Raw genomic sequence first — 22,828 nt, forward strand, 5'->3', positions numbered from 1 at the left:
TATTATATTTTTTCATTTTTTCTTATTAGTATTATTATTATTAACTATTACATTTTATACATTTATTATTATTACTATTATTATTATTACTATTATTTAACTATTATTACATTTTTATACATTTATAATAATAATAATAATAATAATAATAATAATAAATTTATAAAAATGTAATAGTTAATAATAATAATAATATTAATAATAAATATATAAAAATGCAATAGTTAATAATAATAATAATAATAATAATAATAATGATAATAATAATAATAATAATATGAAGAATAAGAATAACAATAAGTTTAGAAGTTATCTAAATATAAGTTTAAAAAGTATATCTTCAAACTATTGTTCACTAAAACATGTTATAAATTAACATTTTTATACATTTTATCAACAACACTTTATGTAAAATGCACCGAGCAACTCATTGACATTCATAGAGTTAAGCTTGTTTGCAAACAAGCTGGTAATTATGCTTTAAATCAACCTTAATCAGCATTTGATATTCATATACATATATTTTTTTGCATCTCATGGGAGATATGCATATCAAAGCCACATTAATGCCTGGAGTGCATGTTTAGCTTCCAGTTTTCTCATCTGTTAAAAGCAGCAGTTAATCCAGGCACATATGGCATCATAACATCTCTCCTGAATGACCTACATCTCTCTGACAACACTCCACTCTAAAACACACACATATACAGCATTTTACTGAGCAGATTTTATTTCATTCATAAACCAAATCATCATACAGAAATAAAACAGAAACCAGAATTTTTAGACATTCCTTTTAAGAAGTGTTAAGCAAATCATGTTGAGTCAGATGGAGAAGGGTCATTAGAAAAAAAGCCAATAAGTGACTTTTCCCCCCCTATAATGCTATTATAATGAACATTAGTGTCTGACTGGCAGGACAGGACTGGTGGTGTTGAGAGGTCAGTCACACAGATCAGAAGTGCAGCAGTAGACGTTCACTCCAGGCACACAGAACTCCTCACACGTGCGGGTGAACACAGAAGCTGTGGTTCAGAATATAACAAGAAAAATAGCTCAAAACCCAATTTAAAAAAATAAATACTTTTTTTTATTGGAAATGATTTAAAATTCTTTATTTTTTATTTCAGCTAATTGATTATTTTAAACTTTTAAATTGCAATTCTTGTTTGATTTGCCAAATAATTTTCATAACTTTTTTTATAATATTGAGTTTACATCTTGAAGTGTCATTTTAATGACCCACAATTTAGTTTTTAATCTCACAATTCGTTTACTTTGTATTTCACAATTCTGGCTTTATATCTCACAAATCAAAGTTTGCATTTTGTAGTACAGAGTTTGTATCTCATAATGTATTTGTATCTCATATGTTACATTATATAATCTCCTAATTTGAAGTTTGTACATCACAATTTTAAGTTTATATCTGATAATTCAGAGTTTCTCTAAAATATTGTGTTTATATCTTGCACTTCTGTTCATATCTGACAATTTTGAGTTTTTCTTGCAATTCTGAGTTTACATTTATACATCTACATCTATATTTAACAGTTCTGAGATTATGTCTAACAATTTCAAAAAAGTAGAGATCTCAAAATTTTAGTTTACATCTTGGAATTCAAAGTTTACGAAGATTAAAATCTCTCAGTTCTGAATTTATATTCCCCAGTTCTGAGTTTACATCACATTTCAGATTTTATATAGCAAATGTAAGATGGAAATCCCAATTTTGAGTAAAAAGAGTAGTAGAAATAAGCTTCCATGAAATGACTACAATGAAATAATAAATGACAAACAGAAATGTAATGAAAACAAGATATTAAACTAAAAATGTAGAAAGGTAACATAATTACCAGATGCTTAACTACAAATAAAATGAAAGAAAATATAATGAAATACAAATTCTTTTTAAATATTATCCTAAAATAAATAATAATAATAATAATAATAATAATAAACAATTTTGTTTTAAAATAATAAAGTAATAATTTTGTTGATACTTCTTGCTGTTCACTGTTGAATTGATCGCTTACCTGTTGAAACAGTCTTGCAGAAATTGCTTGAGGCTGGGCATTCAGTGGGGGTCTTGCAGTCCCCATCCACACATGTGTAGCATGTCAGCGAGTGCACTGATGAGAGATTACACACACATTACTTACTTTACTTTGTTATATTTCACATCAAATTTTTCAAACATTTTGGTACACTACATTTTGAAAAATGAGATCACATTTGCTTATTTGAGGTTTAAAAAACATTGACAGACAGACAGACAGACAGACAGACAGACAGATAGATGGACAAAGAAAAGTCTGTAAATTAGCAGTTTTTTTGCATTTTGTGATTTCATGTTTTTATATTTTTTATTTTCCCCATTATTTATGCTTCTGAATTAGAGTATGAAACCTTAATCTTTCTTTTAACAAATTTTAACCTTAACAGGTTGGAAAAAAGGACTTTATCAACATTTTTTTGTGTAAAGCTGGGGTGCCCAATCCATTTCTTATGAAGGGCCAAAAACTAAACTTGATTGAGGGTGGTGGGCTGGAGGTAAATATACCAAACTGTGAAGTTGTCAATGTAATTTAGTAATTTATTATTATAATCTAATATATAATTTATTATATAATTTAATTAATACTATAACTTATTGCATTTAAAATATTTTAATTCTATTAATACTTATACATTTTTGTAATAAACATCTTGAAATAAAAACATGAACAATCTCAGTTTTACCACTAAAAAATACACTTTGCTTTGACTTGCTGATGTTTTCCACAATGTCCGCTCTCAATCAAGTGGCTGTATTCAATTATTATTATGATTATTATTTTTAAGAATCTGATTAATTCACAACATTAATTAAAACATTTCATTTAAAATTATTGTCTGGGTTGGTGTTGTATATTACGCAACAAAAACCTTGTGATAAGCTGCCAGTATCTTCTGTTATTTTACAGATTTATTTCTCTTGATATTTTTTCTTAAACATTATATTATTTCAAACTACTAAAATGTCAATAAAAGTCACTTTGTTAAACTGTACAGTTGAATTCGTAACATCGGCAGAGCCGATATTGACATCCCATAATGCAATTCATGACCATAAATAAACAGAAAACACAAAATACGGAAACTGTTAATCAACAGATATTTTCAGATAGATAGATAGATAGATAGATAGATAGATAGGTAGGTAGATAGGTAGATAGATAGATAGATAGATAGATAGATAGATAGATAGATAGATAGATAGATAGATAGATAGATAGGTAGATAGGTAGATAGATAGATAGATAGATAGATAGATAGATAGATAGATAGATAGATAGATAGATAGATAGATAGATTTTCATCTGTACCTGAGGCACTGCAGAGGAGCACAACAATTAGAGCACACACTAGAGTCTTCATGATGGAAGCTGGTCTGGTCACGAAGAGGAACATAGTTCTTTATACTTACTTGGTTACACCTTTTACTAAAAACACATTCCTACTAAAGCATACAAGTAATGCTGCATGACAGGTTTCATGTACTGTAATTAGATACAGATCTTAGCTTAGTTCCCGTAGAAGGAAGTTAAATAATTTTTTTTTCAATTGTTAAATGTTTGAACCAAGATGCAAAGTTCAGTCATGTTCTTTTTTTTTCTTCTTCTCTATATCCTGTTTAACCTGTTTCCTGCCACCTATGATGTTTTGCTAATTTTAAAACTGAGATCACTATCTATTAACCAGCATTAGCATATTCAACCACAACGCACGACACTTACAGGAAATAACAATTTAATGTCACTTCTGTAAAATATCATAACAACTAACTTCCAAATCGTTTTGATTCTACTTAGATATTGCTTATTTGTACAATTCTTGAATTATTAAATGCCATTATTTTGTGAAATGGGTTTCTGAAGTGCAGAGCCCTTACATTTATATTCCTCCAGCATTGCTAACCCTGTCAGGTAGCGCAGAAAGCATCCAATTAATCTTCACACCAACAATCCTCTGGTGTTCCGCAGGGATCTGTACTTGGACCCTTTCTCATTCTACTAAATCACTCAGTTATTTCATAACCTCTCATGGCCTCTTACCTCTTATTAAAAATGCAAATCTCATCTCAAAGTTGAAATTACAGGCCAGCTGGCAAAATGATCTCTAATAGCATGTACCTCAGGGCCATGAAGCCAAGCGAATTCATTGCTTATTAGAGCTGAGGCACGGATGTGTCTTATGGGTAATCTGTCTGAAGATTACTATTTTATTGTTTTTAGGCTCTGGCATTTCTATAGAAGTTTTTGATTTATTGCTTCGAGTAGAGACATTAGAGGATCAAGAGATGCTCAGCTACTGAGTATAGTGAAGCTGACGGAATTTAAAGAATATTTTCCTCTCAAAAAAATAAAAAAATAAAAAAATAACAATATATCAGAAAAGTTTTTTCATAACTCTGCATGTATTTTTCAATATTGCTTAATACGGCCATTTAAAGCATTGTTAAAGCAAATATAAGTGTTTACACTTGTTATTTTGATGCACTTGCTATAATAATTGCTGTACATATTGTTATTAATGAGGAAAGCATTAAATATTTAATGAACTTGTAATTTAAATGTATTTGTTTTGTAAAGGACTATATATTATAACAGGGGTTCCCAAGGTTTTTAGCCTTCGACTCCCAAACAGTGGTGTAAATTAACAAATTACAAATACTCAAATTATTGTAATTGAGGAGTATTTATCAGGAATTGTAATTTACTAGTAGTTTTAAAAATGTGTAATTTTACTTTCCCTTCAGTACATTTTTAATGTTGTATCAATACTTTTACTCCACTATTTTCCTTCAACCTAGACACTTGATTTTTTTTTTTTTTTGATACCAGTCCACTCAAATAAAAAAATAAAAAATAAATTCAAGACATGTTTGGAAAGTGTCCAAAATCTTAACACACAATCCTCCTGTGACTGTTTAGCCTGCATGTCACTGATGGGAAGATAATGTCTATGTATAATGACTGAAATGCTCAAATGACCTTAAACAATCACTAAATGCACTACAGAATGTTACGTTTTCACCAAGCGGCAATCTCCCGCACTCCCTCATGAAGCAAATATGAAAGTAACTGAAACTGCAATTCTTCAAAATTCCAGGCTTCATAATAGAGCAAATTTCTATAGAGCCCAATGTTTCAATGGCTAACTTTGCAGAAGAAAAAAAAAGGTGTTTGCTGCCTGGTACAAAGAACCATTTTGGTTCATATAGCTAATAATACTCTTCATGACAACTGTGAGGGGGTGAACTATTTTATAGCTCATCCCTTTAGTTTATATTATGTTATATTAAATCTGCATAATTAAGGGTGTGGCCACTTGAGTGACAGCTAGGTCTCGCTGGTCGCCATCACTTCACCTTAGCCAATTCCAGCTGATCAGCCGCTGATCTTGGCATATACATCGTATTTTTGTTTTGTTTTCTGTGGCTTTACACAGTCAGTTGCCTTTTGGAATTATTTCCTACAATTATCAGATGATATGGCATGCTGTGTGCACTTAATTGTGCTCACAAAGTATTCACGTGGCCTCCATTTCCCAGGTGAGTGAAATTATATACTTGTATACCATCTCTATAAATGTATTTGTTTTATTTAAGATCATTTATCATTTGTAGTTTTCTTTAGAGTTGTAATGCACTCCAGAATCTGACAGATTGATTAGCTGTAGGCTCTAGAAAAGTCATCTGAAGCATTGTGATACAATGTTATGCCTGGATTTCATAAATAGCCTTACATTTACTAACACAGACTGTATTTAAAGTTTTTGTAAGTTATTTGCGCTTTCTTCCTGTAGAAAAACATCATAAGAACAATGTTTAGTGATTCAATTTATTATTTCAGTGTTTTTTAAAAGTCTAAACACTTTATTAATAAAGTGTACAACCAAGCACATGTTATCTGAACACAAACAAGTTATAGGGACTAAAGTATTAAGCATTTCTCCCAAAAATAAGCCTCTCTAAGCAAAATGCTAGCAGGCATCTGTAGCTTCATTCACGCCCCCCTCTTTGCCTTTGTTTTGTATCCCCCGGTCAGTGCGATGGCGTGCAAACAAAATGGCGATGGTTGGCCACGCATACTTCTGCTTCTTTTGCGTTCTTCAGAAACCCATGGGTGACATCACCGATACTACGTCCATATCTTTTTGGTTTTCACGCACATGCACACACTGCATGTAAACACATCAACCATTCACAGCATAATACTACCCATGAGTACTTTTAAAAGGGCTACTTTTTACTCTTGAGTATGATTTTATTTTAATTACACTTTCCACCACTGCCCCTAAAATAACATTTACTCACAACACCCACTATACTTGAAGGTGGTTATAAACATACAAACATTGCATACAATGTGCACACACACCAATAGGAACTACATAAACATGAGCATATTGAAAAGACAAAAAAGTGCAGCAGTCTAACAACCGAATCATTTTTATAGTCATTATTTATTTGTTTAGGAGATTTTGATGCAGAGATCATCCTCTCTCAGCTGTAAAATGAATGCCTTTTATTCAAAGCTTGACATTAACTTTTTTGATCACCAGCAACTGTGGCTAGTAGATTTCCAACTAGCCGCCATTTTTACTAGCCACAATTTTGCTGTTGAGAAAATATATTTTTTATGCATAAATTTGACTTTGACAAGCTAAAATGACTTGATTTAGACTGTGTTTTTCCACATGCCTTCTCATTCATTTGACTTTTTTGTGTGTGTTGTGTATGAGCTTGCTCTGTGCATGAGCAAATGGGTTGTGGTTTCATAGTGCTATTAGTTTAGTAGTCAAAATGAAGGATTTACCAAATTTAACTCTGACCACACCATAAAGTGGGGTTAGGGGGGTTGTCACGGCACAAATTAAGCCTTGGTTAAATTTATGGCACTATTGCTGTGTCATTAATATAACATAAACAACCCAGGGGTTTCAATCCAATGGAAAAAAATGGAAAGGTTGATGTTTTTTCATTTCCTTTTTTTTTTTATAATAACTGTTAAATACTCTTTAATCTTTACATTTAGTCATTTAGCAGACGCTTTTATCCAAAGCGAATCCATAACCAATCTTATCTTATCCATAATCTTATCTTATCCATAACCAATCTTCTGTAGGTTATGGATAAAATATGATCGTTCTAATAGTTCTAATATATATATATATATATATATATATATATATATATATATATATATATATATATATATATATATATATATATATATATTATATTTATATATATAGTTTTAGGACAACTTTGATAAAAGTCTTGATCCACTTCAAATGTTGACTACTATAAATCCAAAGGAACTGAAATCAAAAGATATATGCAGTAATGTGTACGTCAACAACATATATTTCACTGACACAGACAGCAGGGGGCAACAAAGATTAAACAAATGATTAGACATCAGGCATCCACATTTTACCCTTGTTACTATGGCCTTTGCAAAGACGAATAAAGATTTAATATAAGGTAAAAAATACTGGAACACATATGAATTAATGTATGTTTTTAATAACATATGAATATACATATTGTGTTAAAACATGCATGTTGCTTCTAAATAAATATATCATGGCATTATGTATGCACTAATACACAAAAAAATATTTGTTTTCTCTTTGTTCAAAGTACTTATTCAAAATCAGCTGAATGAACACAATTCCTTCTGGGTTTTTTTTTTGTATTTTGGACAACTTAAATTTCATTATTTACAATCCACTTAAAATTAAAAAACAATTAAGTTAACCTAATTGATTTGTGCTAGGGTGACGTGGTTGCGCAGTGGGTAGTGCTGTTGCCCCACAGCAGCAGGTTACTGGTTCAAGCCTTGGCCTTGCCAGTTGGCATTTCTGTGTGGAGTTTGCATGTTCTCCCTGTGTTTGTGTGGGTTTCCTGGTGCTCTGGTTTCCCCCACAAGTTCAACAACATGTGCCATAGGTAAATTGGATAAACTTAAATTGTCCGTAGTTTATGTGTGAATGGGAATGTATGGGTGTTTCCCAGTGATGGGTTGCAGCAGGAAGGGCATCCTCTGCATAAAACATATGCTGGATAAGTTGGCGGTTCATTCTGCTATGGCGAAAGTAACCAAGCCGAAAAGAAAATGAATGAAAGAATGATTTGTGTTGGGACAACAAGAAGAAACTGTGTGGAACCCAGCATTTTTTACAGTGTATAAAGCAGTGCATACGTGGAACCTGAACTATACTTCATGCAATGGCCTTGAAACAAAACAAACATTTACTGTATGTTGTTGTTAGCATACCAAAATAATTAATAATAGGCTACTTAAGATTATTATGACTTGGGTTGAAGACCATAAACATTCTTCAACTTAAACATCAATCTGTTTCTTTCTCTCTCTCTCTCTCTCTCTCTCTCTCTCTCTCTCTCTCTCTCTCTCTCTCTCTCTCTCTCTCTCTCTCTCTCTCTCTCGTTAGTCATCCATCCATCTATTTATTCATAAATCACTCAGCCATACTCCTATTGATCCATTAATTCATTTTTTTAATAAAAGCAATTTATTGGAAAGCTTGCTGTTCATTCCTACACCACTCAACCAAATGAAACCTTGGGCTCCAAATGTAATTTTTGCTGCATTAAATGAATTGCTAAAAGTTCCATTTAGTAAGCAAATTGGTTCCTGCATAAATAATCACTTCAATAAACATTTGGGGATTTGTTTGGCCTCTGTGAATTCAAGTGACAGGTGCTCATGACTTGAGATTTAGAGCTGCTAGTTTATAAAAAATGAGCCCTGTGAACTTTAAAACAGCACATTTTATAAACTTCTTTACAGCTCTGAGCACAGACTGTACGTACTTCCAGCTGAGTCCAAGCAAACAAAGTGTTGTGTTTTATGGTTTGGAACTATGCGCTGGCAGTGTGACCTTCTGAAGGTGATCTTGCTAGTCTGCAGTGACATCTCATAATTCCCTCGGCAGAAGATGATGTTCAGAACAGACCGTATGTCTTATAACTAGTATCTTGCAAGAAAATAAATAAAACTGGCGCCATAAGAATACAAATGCCTGCATGCAATTTCTTAATGCTAATACTTTGCAGTTTATTAGGATGCATAATAAACTCATGGTCATTTTTCCAATGCCTTTTGTAGTTTACTAATTCAGATTGTTGTTATTAGTGATACCGGTGGTCAATTAGTGAACTGCAATTTATTACTTGTGCTCGCGCTCGTTCACACGTAACAGAAACTGAATGCTATTTAGGCCCAATCCCAATTTTATTTTTTGTACCCCTACCTCTCCCTCCTCCCTTTCCCCTTGGCCCTTGAAACAGAGTGTGAAGGGGAAGGGCTTCAGAATTTAGGCCTAAGAAATGGGACAGCACTACAGCATCTGCACACGTCATCATATGTCATCACGATCTCTTGCTTCATATGACATTGACAGTGGCGACTGCTGTAGTTATTTGAGTTTTTTTTTTTTTTTTTTGGTATTTATCTTTAGGAAATCACTGAAGGCAACAATATCATGTTATCATTTACACCCTGCCATACCATATAATTTTCACCGCCATATTCATCAATGTAAACACAAGAAAACAACATTAGCATTATACCAGACACTGTAAAAAGGTCTTCCCAGCCAGACTTTTCTGACAGGGGATTTGAGTGTAATCAAGTGTCAGATGTGAAAGTTTGTTATGGGACTGCTATATTGTAATGTTATTATTAAGGATTACAGATAGCGAAATCTAGAGTTGTTGTTTTTTTTTTTTTTAAGATTTAAACACAAACGCTATTATGAATGTATTAAAACATATGCTTGTTTGTTGTAAAGAATCATAATAATAACAAAAAATACAAATTTGTGCATCTCCTGACCTCTGTGGCTGGTGTATTCTGGGAAATGTTTGTACCCATTGGTTTCGAGTCTGGTCCTAAAAAAAATTCTGTTTAAAGGGGTTAGCCTTATGCCTTCCCTTAGCCTTATGCCTTCAAGCTAAAGAGAATTGGGTCACCCCTACACCTTCACGTGAACGCAGTTGGCATTTCTGTTTGGAGTTTGCATGTTCTCCCTGTGTTCGTGTGGGTTTCCACCGGGTGCTTCTGTTTCCCCTGCAAGTCCAAAGACAAGTGGTATAGGTGAAGGGGGTAAGCTAAATTGACGGTAGTGTATGTATGTGAATGATTGTGTATATGGGTGTTTTTACCATGATGGGTTGGAGCTGGAAGGGCATGTGCTGAGTAAAACATGCGCTGGATAAGTTGGCAGTTCATTCCGCTGTGGTGACCCCAGGTTAATAGAGGGACTAAGCCGAAAAGAAAATGAATGAATAAATGAATGAAATATAAAATATTTAGGTACTTATATCTTACCTCCCACAGTTAACAACTGAAGAGTCATACTGGGATTCATCTGAACAGTAAGGCCTTGTTTTCTTTAATTAGATTGGCCTTCTCAGTCATTTTGATACAGATGAAAGCTAAAATCGTCCTAACATTTAACTTTTAAAAACTTTAACTTTTAAATCTTAGTCTTTACAGCAAACAGAGAGGCGTGTAGCAGAGCACTTTTATTCTAGACTGCAGTGTTGTTAATGTCCAGCAGATGCTGCCATTGAGCCAATCATTTGTGTGAGTGCTTCCCTTGTTTTCATTGCATTTCATGGCTAAACAGCTAAAATCTCTCCAGAATGCAGCTGGTCAGAATAATCTGCAATTTTCATTCCAACAACCCTACAGATTGCTTTGCCACTACATTTCTGAAATAAATGACCCCATTTGCAAACTCAAACAGACTGACAGGGCAAGCAGTCTGATCCCGCTGCTGAAAGTAATTTTTTTCTTCCCGAGAGCAATGTAGCGACTGGACTGGATAGCAAAAAAGCTTCCGATTCCCCATCTCCCTCGGTAAATTGCAGAAACAGAGTGTCCTCCATTAGGCCTCATAAATCTGAGTTGATGTGACAAAGGGTAATGAAGCAGCTTTCTAATCGGCCTGCCCACGGCCCCTCATGTCACACTGCAGACCGGCCGCTTTCCAAACGCAGGAATGGATGTGGTTAACAGATTACCCACCCACCTAGAGCTAAACAAACAAACATTTATTTTTAGTCAAAAACGGCAGCAGTCTTAAAAGTGACTATATTTGTGCCATTTTTTACTTTTCTGAAAAAAATCTAGAGCTGAGCCCTAGTGATAGACTTCTGTTACACAAAAATAGCCAACACAATGGTAAAACCAGTCATGTCATAGTATTTTTTGAAGAACAAAATCACCATCCAATCACATATTCATATCCCATTATTCCACTCACAGAAATCTGATCACCCTGTGTATATATCAATACTGCTATATATGAAGGACGGCTTTGCTAAATGCAGTTGAAAGTTGGTAGCATTTCCAGAAATCAATAATAGAGCAACGCAGAAGTTTAATGAAAGAAGACTCTGTAATGATCCTGCATAGACCCGAAACAGATCCTCTCTGAAAAGAGTCAATTTCAAAATGCAGTTTTATTGAGGGTCTCTGTTTTATGAGAACAAGAACTTCCTATAAATTTAAAGGGAATATTTCACTCAAAAATTATACTTGCTGTTCGTTTGCTTTTCCATCCAAGATGTACAGCATGTGACCCTTTTTGTCTTCAGTGGAACACTAAAGAAGATTTTTTAGCTGATGTTGTATTTGATGTTTCATAAAATGCAAGCCACTGATAATAGCACTGTGAGAATCCCAAACTATTTATACAGCTAACACAATACCCATGGCTAAAGTTTAATCTAGTCTTGATAGACATACTTGATGCGTATCAATATGTGACAGGCAGCTTAAGCTCCGGGCTATTATAAATGTAAATAATGTTGTAAATAATGTCTACGCATTTTTATTTATTTCTTTATTTTTTTTGCATTTTAAAGGCCAGGACCATGACTCATCAAGCCAGGTTGATGGCTGAGCGTCTGTCAAGCTAGTTTGTTTGGGGTATGTTTAACATGCAGTGGTGGATTTGGGCATGGACAATATGGGCAATTGCCCAGGGTGGCATCTTGGAGGAGGATGGCTTGAAGAGTTGAGCCCTCCCTCACTCTTCATCATCAACTTCCACTCACCATACCCCCCAACCCTGCATTTCAGTTTTGACACAAGAATTATCAGACATATTTTATAAGAAGTACTGTTAAGATGGTATGTAGATGCTGCTTTGTTTATGGTTTGTATGTGTGCTGCACTAGTTCCTGTTACCCTTTATGGAATGACAATACAGATTCTGTCACATGGTATAGAAAGATACTTTCTCTTTTTGTATTGTCTGTTCTCTGGTGTGTTTTTTGCTATACATTCAGCCACCGTAAGGCATCTTTTTTGTTGTATAGCTAGAACTTTGATGTCGGCTTGTTGTGTCTGTGACCATCATTTTCAATTGTTTCAAGTCATCATCCACACTGAAATGACTGAAAAAGATTTCATCCCTCTATTGCACATGCATTAAAACAAAAAAAAAATTATAAAAAATTTTTATAATTGTTTTTTAAGGGTTCTCTCCTTTATTGGGATAGGACAGTGGAGATTTTACAGACAGGAAAGTGTGGGGAGTAGAGATAGGGGAAGGATCGGTAAAGGACCTCGAGCCGGGAATCAATCTCAGGTTGCTGTGAGCACCTTGGTGCTATGTGTTGACGCACTAACCACAAGGCTATTGGCATCGACTGAGCTACATCATTTCTGCCTAGTGTTTATTTACTTTTAAAACACCAGGCAATATGTTGAGGGAAACGACCATCCACATTGTTACTTTGAATAACGTAGAACATAGACTGTGAAACGCTGATTAAACATTTTGTGTCCTTTGAAGTCTGACATTAACAACTCACTTAAACAGTTGGGTTAATAATAACCCAACAGGTAACCCAATGATGGGTTGTTTTGGCTCGGACCTGCTGTTGGGTTATTTTTAACCCAATTAAGGTTAACCCAAGAATATTGGTAACAAAAATAACTTATTTGTTGGGTTAGTTTGCCAAAAAGTGGCTATATAATAAATTGTTATTATTATTATTATTATTATTATTATTACTGTTGTTATTATTATTATTATTATTATTATTACTATTTTTATTATTGAGTTAATGTCTCCACTGGGTCCTAAAGGCGAAAATGATGGCCGAATATCTCAAATATGTGTATCATTTCTTCAAAAAAAAAACAAACAAAAAAAAAAACTGTAGAAATGAACACAGAGGTAGAAAAATATTTTTTTCTGTGTTATCTGTGTTTGCATCATCAGTAACTAAGAGTGCTGGTGAAATGGATATAAAAAACACGACACGGAGAGGTAATTTGATAAAAAAAACAACAACAACAATATTGTGTTACAGCTTAAATAAACTTTATAACGCAAAAACAACATTATGTAGCATAATAATACAGCTGTTCTGTGTCTGTTAAATCAGCTGACTGTTGAAATTCTACATTTTTAACCCAACTGGTTACGTGATTAAATAAATAACCCAATAAAGGTTGAAAATAACCCAACATAGCACCAAATGTTTAACCTAACTGGTTGAGTTACTAATACATAACTAAATAAAGGTCCATCTAATGCACACTTCAAAATCTTGCTAGCAGTAGTAAGTCATCCTGGTGCTTCTTGCATAATGTTTTTCAAATGCTATGAATTCCGACAAACTCCTCAGCTTGCATACTGATTTTAGCGTACTCAGTTAAAATGCTTGGATTAAAAATACCCCAACATATAACCAAACTATAGGTTACTATAGCACCTTCCCAACCATGGGTTATTTTAACCCAATGCATTGGCTTATTTTGATTAAATGTTATTTATTTTTTGGTATTGCTTCTACTAGTTATTTAGTTATGGCTGTGTAAATGGCTTGTTTTCATAAATATTGAAAATGCTTTTATTTCCATTACATTTGTAACAAAACCCAACACTGAGAGGTAATTTGATTTAAAACAAAATAAAATTGTGTTAGAGCTTAAACTTTTTATGACGCAAAAACAACATTACGTATGCATAATAATACAGCTGTTCTGTGGCAGTTAAATCCGTTCTGTTGAAATTTAACATTTTTAACCCAACTGGTTAAGTTATTAAATAAATAACCCAACAAAGCACCAAATATTTAACCCAACTAATTGAGTTATTAATAAGTAACCCCAAAAAAGGTAAACAAAATAACCCAACAAAGCACCAAATATTTTCATCTCAACCATTGGATTAAATAAATAACTCAAGGTTTTTTAGAGTGCAGCATGGAAGTATGCGATTTCAGACGCAGCGTGTGAATCGGAAATGGTATTTTAAAGTGTATCACTTTTTCAAAGAGACCGTATTTAAAAATTTTATTTCTGCCTAAAAAGGCCATCTTGATGTGGGCGGCATTTTACTTATTAGTCTGGACATGACCTAATTCACCTATGATCACAAGTTGAAAATATGATCATCATTTACTCATCCTCCACTTGTTCCAAACCTTTTCAATGTTTAGAATCACTTAAGTGTGAGTAGATGGTGAAGTGATTTTCATTTTTGTGTGAACTGTCCCTTTAATGCGATGCGAGTCATGTTTTACCCTCTCAGGAAGGTGTGTGGAGAAACTGCAGCATGATGACATTAAACTCTGGGCTTGTCCCACACCGTACATGTGTTCCTCTTGTCCTTGTCTCTGAATTGGAACAGAGCTTACTACAGCGAGAGCTGGCTGGCGCTTTATCACATAAACCTTCGCTATACCTAATCAAATAACCAGCCGGGCGTGAAACCATATTCCACTCTGTTCACGTAGCCTTGCGATGAGTGCCTTGCAGAATCAAACAGGACACAGGATTAAGTGATGGAGTCGGAGTCTTCCAAAGGGCCTTGTGCTACAGCGATTAGGCGAGAGGTATGACTGAGATTGTAGGTGGTACAATACATGAAGAATGGGGACAGAAGCGCAAAGTAGCTCTCCAAGACCCGTCAGGTGCTCATCTGTTTAAATATCACCTTCTGGTTGTTTTTGTAAAGCAATAATGACAGAGCTTTTATTTACACCAAATTGTATACTCAGATGTGTATTAGAGCTGGATTTGGTCAAAATGGAAATAATGTCGATTGGAGATGTTTAAAGAGCCCCTATTATGCCATATAAGGGTCATATTTTGGTTTTGGGGGTCTCCAACAACAGTCTGATATGCATGCAAAGTCGAAAAACACTTTCATTGTCTTATAATATGCATTTATTTTTTACCTGATTATTCCAACAACTCCCATATGGTTTGTGATGTCTTCCTCTTTTTCTTTCTACAGTGTTTGTGGGTGGGGCTCAGGGTTTAAATTTTCCCGGGTCGCCGTGCAACAAAGGGGCGGGGCTTAAGTTCTGTATTGATATCAAATCTATTGTAGAATTTTCAGAGACAGAAATAACAATAATGATGGCTTATACAGTATTTAAATGTAGAAAAAAAATTGTCAAATAAATCTAAAATAAAAACATTCATCAAATAAAAAAGCCATGCTGCAGCCATCATTATTTTTATTATTGCATTTTTTTATTTAAACAAAAAAATGAACATAAACAGAAATGAAGATAAACACCATACAAATAATTAACAAAAATAACATTTATAAATGATACATGTTAGAAGACATCTAAATCTGAAATTTCAACAACCAGTACTTGTAAACAGTTTTTAGAGTCACATGATCTTTCAGATAGATGTTCTGTCAAGTTAATCCACAAAATGATCTTTGCAAAACTATCTTCATCACAATTCACACAATTCACAATCGCCTCAGCAAGCAGGTTGCTGGTTCGAGCCCCGACTGGGTCAGTTGGCATTTCTGAGTGGAGTTTGCATGTTCTCCCTGCGTTCGCGTGGGTTTCCTCCTGGTGCTCTGGTTGCCCTCACAGTCCAAAGGCATGTGGTTCTGGTCAATTGGGTAAGCTAAATTGTCCATAGTGTACGAGTGTGAATGTGTGTATGGGTGTTTCCCAGTGTTAGGTTGCGGCTTGAAGGGCATCCGTTGTGTAAAACATATGCTGGATAAGTTTATGGTTCATTCCGCTTGTGGTGACCCCGGATAAATAAGGGGGATTAAGCCGAAAATAAAATGAATGAATGAACAACAATAAAATAAATTAATAAACAGCATGACAAACCAAATGCAAAATAAACCTTTACACCCTGTTGAATATTTTCCAATAGTTAACTTTTCCCAAGTATTCAATTTTTTTGAGAGAGATATTTGACACTTGCAGTGCTGAATAGCAGCTAATGACTCAGTATATCCACATCCCTTTCTTTGTCTAGCTGAACTCTATCCTTGCACTCGGCTGAGAGACTGTTAGGGGTCGTGACCTTGCTGGCCTTTTGTTCCCTCAGTGAGTTGGGTTACAGACAGAGCCTCATCAGCCATGCTGTAGATGACCTTCTGTACTTCTGTCCCTCACAGCTATGCAGGGCCATTGGCCTCTCTGCCTCTCCGTTAAAGCTGCCTTTTATAGAGCTACATGCTGGGAGACAAACACAGACAAATGGATTGTAGATTTTTCTAAACAATAGTTAAGTCAACAAGTGCGACCGAAAAAAAGATGTATTATTTATTTTAAGAAAGTTAACTGCATAGTTTAGCAAAAAAAGAAGAAAAAATACTAATAAAATAGACCAGTCCAGAACCAGTTTGCTTATACCTCTTAAAAATATTGTATATAATATTTCCTGTAATGATTGACTTTAATTTAGTTTTACAGCATGTCCTAAAAAATAAAACTTAAATAATAAATGTATAAAAATATATTGTCTTAAAAACTAACAAAAATTACAAAAACACACAATAAGAGTTCTAAAACTAAATAAAAAGGGAACATTTGAAAATAAAAAACAATTCAAACTTTTGTTTTTTATTGTAATTTAAACGCTTAGGCAGCTGACACTACAGGCAGTAACACTACAGGCAGTGGTAATGCATAAAGGCACTTCATAAATTTTCACATGACCTTCTGAAACAGCATAAAAATGTAATCATGATCAACTAAATAGCTTTAGTGATACCTAGGGAAAAATGAGCTTGCACTGTAAAAAATGCTGGGTTCCACACAATCAATTTGTGTTGGTACAACATGAAGGAACTTGTTAGTTTAAGTGGATTGAACACACAGCAAACAAGATCATTTGAGATCTTGACAACATTTACAGTGACGGCTGTTAAATTTGCTGAAGTTTAAATATAATACAGTGTCCTCTGTAACAGCCTCTCGAAGCCATACCAGAACCTCTCAGAGTTCCAGGAAGTATTTAAAGCTCAGACGTGATGCTGTAAAAATAATTCAAAGAGCAGGAAGAGGAGTTATTAAAGTGAAAGAGAGGACAGCAGGGCTCTTTGATGAGAGTATCCGGAGTGTCCCGGATGAGGGCTGAGTAATGCGGAGGAGCTTTATCCAGGTGCTCACATTGTGCTCACTCCATTCTGCCCTCATCCGTCTTTCTTTCACACATTCAGGCTCGTTCTACGCCCCCTCCCTTTTCCCTTCTCTGTCTATTGAGCTGGACGGCGGGAGTCAGATAGATGGTCCAGCTGCATCCTTTTGGTCACTCTGTGCCAGTTTATTTAAGGTCTTCTTGGAACAGAGACGTCCCTGTGAATGTCTAAATATATAGTCTGTGTGTTGGCCTGTGTTTGTAAGTCACGGTCTCCTAAATAAAGCTCATGGTCGGTTAGATTTAGAAGCGCGAGTAAATACTACACTTTTTTTTTTTGAATGAGTTTTTGCATGAAAGGGAGTGTAGTCATGGCTTTCTTGTTATTCGTATCACCTGGAGAAAGCCATCCATTAGGACTGGCATTCATCTTAATGGCAGTTTCTCAGAATGGCACAGGATGCAAGAAGGCGCAGACCCAAAAGCAGAACTAATGACTGTCCTGAGGTGTGACGTGGAAGGCCACTTTGTAAGATTGTGTCTAATGGTTTATATTTACAGCTGCTGAAATGGCTAGGGTTGGTATATTTTTCTCTGTCTTACCATGAGTGCATTTATTTAATCAATATATAGTAAAGGTACTATTGTAAAATATAACTAAAACCAACAGCCTTTTAAAATACATACATTTACATGTATTGGAATCAAATGTATATAAAGTTAGGTCCAAAAATATTTGGTCATCGACAAAATTCTAACATTTTTGACACTATACACCAACATAATCAATATAAAAAGAAACAAACAAGATGTGCTTTAACTGCAGATTGTCAGCTTTAATTTGAGGGTATTTACATCCCAAGCAGGTGAACACTGTAGGAATTACAACAGTTTTGTCATGTGCCTCCTACTTGTTAAGGGTCCAAAAGTAATTGGACAATTAGCTTTTAAGCTGTTCCATGGCCAGGTGTGTGTTATTCCCTCATTATACCAATTACAATGAGCAGATAAAAGGTCAGAATTTATTTCAAGTGTGCTATTTGCATTTGGAATCCGTTACTGTTAACTCTCAAGATGAGATCCAAAGAGCTGTCACTATCAGTCAAGCAAGCCATCATTAGGCTGAAAAAACAAAACAAACCCATCAGAGAGACCAGTGAGCTCAGCAACACCAGAAGACCATGGAAAACAGCTGTGGTGGACGACCAAAGGATTCTTTCCCTGGTAAAGAAAACACTCTTCATAACAGTTGGCCAGAACAAGAATACTCTGCAGGAGGTAGGTGTATCTGTGTCAGAGTCAACAATCAAGAGAAGACTACACCAGAGTGAATACAGAAGGTTCACCAAAAGATGTAAACCATGGTGAGCCTCGAAAACAGAAAGGCCAGATTAGAGTACTATAAAAAGCCATCACAGTGATGAAACAACATCCTATGGAAAGATGAGCTCAAGATCAAATTTTACCAGAATGATGGTAAGAGAAGAGTATAGAGAAGGAAAGGAACTGCTCATGATTCTAAGCAGTGAAACATGGTGGTGGTAGTGTCATGGCGTGGGCATATATGGCTGTCAATAGAACTGGTTCTCTTGTATTTATTGATGATCAAAAGCAGCAGGATAAATTCTGAAGTTTCAAGCAATATTTTCTGCTCATATTAAGTCAAATACGTCAGAAAACATTGGACAGTTCTTTACAGTGCAGATAGAGAATGACCCAAAGCAAACTGCAAAAACAACCACAGAGTTTTTGAAGGGAAAGAAGTGAAATGTTATGCAATGGCCAAGTCAATCACCTGATCTGAATCCGAATTGAGCATGCATTTCAATTACTGAAGACAAAACTAAAGGGAAAATGCCACAAATTGCACATATGCAAACTGTTATAATTCTTACAGCATTCACCTGATTTGGGTGTAATTAAAGCTGACAGTCTGCAGTTAAAGCACATCTTGTTAGTTTCATTTTAAATCCCTTGTGGATGTCCAAACATTTATGGACCTAACTGAATATACATGGAATCAAATTTTGCAATTACAGAATCTACCAACCAGCAAAAACCTAAACTAGGCTGTACAGTTTCATTGTACAGTTTTTAATATATTATAAGTTGTACAGTATTTAATATAACATAATTCCCTCAATCTGCACAAACTTATGTACACACAAACATATATATTTTTAACTTATACCTACAGATAAAAGCTAAATCGGTACCACAAAAAGTGCAACAGTTTAACAACCATATCATTTTTTGTAATCATTTCTTAATGTGTTTAATTTATTATTACCTCAAATCTCTTGTTTTTAATGTATTGGCGTGCCATATAGGTTGTCAGAAAATAGATTGTGGTTAATCTAAACACCCCAGGAGTCGCAATCCAATTAAAAAAAAGAAAAGAAAAGAAAGGCTGATGGATTTAGATTTATATGTTGTAGTTTTTTTTTTAATATTCTGTGGGTAATGGATGAAATATGGCAATTATAATAGTTTAATAAAAATTTAATAACATTTATTTGAGTTTTGGAAATCACCAAGTGACTACCCTTTATTGTCTCATGACCCCAACTTTGAGAACCACTGAACTAGGCAATGCAAGTCATTGGACTGCAGTGATTTGTTCTGTTCTGGAAATAGATAGGAAATACTATGATTATGTGGCTTTGCAAAATATCACTTGGAAATAAATAAAGGAACATCACTCTCTGATGCTCATGCTGGTCACTTGTGTTCTGGATCTGACTGTCAAATCCTCCTCGACTCTTCAGAGCTGCTCCAGTACTCTGTCATTTTTCATTCAGAATGGTCACTTTTAATTTGAATCCTAATGCAATTTCAACTCCAAAGCAATAAAGCCTTGATTTTTTTGGGTTGTCATCTCTTACGGGTCGCCCAGAGGCCATCAATATTGATTACCTTTCTTTAAGAAAAACTCTCCATCCTCGTGTAAATGACCTGCTCTGTTGATTAATTAAGGTGACGCACTGCAGGCAAAAACACCTTTTGTGCATGTTGGTTTTGAGATTTTTTTTTACTTTTTGGCTTTTTATTAAATGCTTTTTTAGTCTAAAGTAAAGTGTTGATTTTGTCATATTTTGATCAGTTTGTGTAAGCATTTTTTTATTTTCAATACATATTTTTGAATGCCTGTTTTCTCAAAATCTTCTGCACTGAGCAATACATTTCCATTCCAGCAGCACTTATGTGCTGAAGGGTGTGTGTGTGTGTGTGTGTGTGTGTGTGTGTAAGTTGTATATAAATTGAAATATATATTTACATATAATTTTGTTTTAATGTATGTGTATGTGTATTATCTCCTATACATAATAAATATATAGTATAAACACGTGTATATAAAATTGTCAAAACAAACGTTTGTTTTGGATGTGATTAATCACTATTAATCTTTGACCAGCATTAATATTATATATATGAAGAAAGACCACTGTTTTGAGTCCTAATTGGACCAGGAGGTCTTTCAGTGTGGAGTTTGTATCTTCTCCTATTATTCTTGCTGTGAGGCAACCATGCTTACCGCTTAACCCCCACACTGTCGCCTTATTGCAAATAAATTTTTTTCTAGTGTTGTTTGTATGTCTAAGTGTTTTCTAAATTATGGAGTGATAAAACGGGAAAATCAAGAAACAAGATATTTTTAATGTTCCGATTTTGTCATAGTAGAATATATGCCAATTATTTAACAAGTAGTAATATTACACAATTTGTGAATATTAATATGTGAATAATATCATTACAAAATTGGTGAAATTATACCTCATTTGTGTATTTAGAATATTTTAAAATTATTTTTATGGGTTTTTAACCGTTATTTATATAGGACAATAATGGAAAAGGGAAAGCATGGAAGTAGAGAGAGGGGAAGAGGGGTAAGAGAGTGGAAAAACTTTTTATTTGATAAGAAAATATGTGCATAAACTACGATGGAAACACTTTTACCGAACAAATTCCAGTATGCACGTTAAAGGGTCATGTGATTTTGTTATAAGAGATCATGTGTACAACATGTGAATGGACAGACCAGCAGGCTGAGCACACTGTAAAACATCTGAAATGTTGTTTTGGCCATTCTAAAACACCTTAACCATTTCACTATTAATGTTATTATATCATCAACTACCTCCAAAACTGTCAAAAGCATCTGTGCTCCACGTCTCACATTTTAAAACACCACCACGTGTTCATTGTGTCACAGCATCGTCTTCTGAGTCGCAAATAATTTATTAATTAAAGAAAAGATTCACACAGCTTCTCACACTGCAGCAAATTCCGTCTTTACTGTTGATATTTGACACCAGTTTATCAGGAAGTGACGATTTTGTTCTCTTTCACGTTGCTTCATTCGCATGTCTTATATGCAATATTCCGGTTTTGTGCATGAATTGAATTTGCATCTTCTGATAGAAACATAGCTATAGACTGATTTCATGCGGCCGCCATTTTTCTTGCTGTGGTTGGAAGAAACCCGAAAGTATCGTTGAGAGTTACATAGGAACGTTGTGTACTTGGGTGTATATCTTATCAGCGAAGAGAACGTGACACAAATTTATAATTTCACAGAGTGACCCGAAGGTCCATTCTGAATGAATGGAGAAAATAAAAAGGGATATCAGACCTCATTTTCAGCTAAGTTAAGGGAATTGGCACTAGTTAGTTAACGTTTTCTTTCCCAAACACACATTTTAGATGCCATTTATCAAACTCGAGTAAAATAAGCTGATTCTTTCACCATATTAGACTTGTCACGATACTGAATTAAAAGAAAAAACATAAATTTCCCCTTAACATTTAAGACACTGTTGATGGCTTTCTTAAAACAGCGCTGATTTGCCATTGTGTTCACTTGCTCGACAGAAATGACTGTGATTGGCCGAGAAGGTCATCAGTTCACCCTCCGCTGTTTACCGAGTACAAACACAGAAGAGCGATCTGCTTGATGACTCGACTGATTCCTCGGCTATATATTCACGGCTGCTTCACGCTCCAGTGTCCGTGTATCTGTGTTTGTACTGGGTGACGAGCGGTAAATTGTTGAGCACCAGTGAATACTATGGTAAATAATCGCTTTTTATGAATGCGCTCAACGGCACTTGAATGTTAGCAGGAATTGGACGTATTTAAAACTTCAGTGCCGAGACAACACTATTACAGACAACACGAGGGTGTGCTACAGAGGACTGCAGTGTTTTATTGCTCACAGGGTTACTTGGCTGAAGCAGGGAAGTTTCCCCATAGTGTTTAACTGGTGCCATGAACTGAAGCCCAGGAGGACACTCGAGCGTATTACTCTTACAGAGATTGTGATGTTGTTTGGTGCTCATTTGCTTTTAATTGTTTAAATTGAACTTACTGAATGA

General features: G+C 34.6%; 1 protein-coding gene across 1 annotated transcript; it reads right to left on the bottom strand.

Annotated features, from left to right (window-relative positions):
• Window positions 1-712: 712 nt before the first annotated feature.
• Window positions 713-3,669, bottom strand: si:ch211-207n23.2. The gene is made up of 3 exons (NM_001386226.1): window positions 3,369-3,669; window positions 2,037-2,132; window positions 713-1,025 (listed from the first exon to the last, which is right to left on the bottom strand). Exons 1-3 carry the CDS (start codon window positions 3,451-3,453, stop codon window positions 943-945), a joined length of 264 nt encoding a protein of 87 aa, NP_001373155.1. The 5' UTR covers window positions 3,454-3,669; the 3' UTR covers window positions 713-942.
• Window positions 3,670-22,828: the final 19,159 nt, after the last annotated feature.

Source organism: Danio rerio, chromosome 15 (assembly GCF_049306965.1).
Source record: "Danio rerio strain Tuebingen ecotype United States chromosome 15, GRCz12tu, whole genome shotgun sequence".
In the NCBI taxonomy this organism is placed as follows: Eukaryota; Metazoa; Chordata; class Actinopteri; order Cypriniformes; family Danionidae; genus Danio; species Danio rerio.

Bases quoted from the DNA above. Each gene is read 5' to 3' on its own strand.
- si:ch211-207n23.2 (NM_001386226.1), bottom strand. From the start codon at position 3,453: ATGTTCCTCTTCGTGACCAGACCAGCTTCCATCATGAAGACTCTAGTG. The intron at 2,133-3,368 runs GTACAGATGAAA...ATCTCTCATCAG, and splicing joins GCTCCTCTGCAGTGCCTCAG to TGCACTCGCTGACATGCTAC. The intron at 1,026-2,036 runs GTAAGCGATCAA...TCTGAACCACAG, and splicing joins CTGCAAGACTGTTTCAACAG to CTTCTGTGTTCACCCGCACG.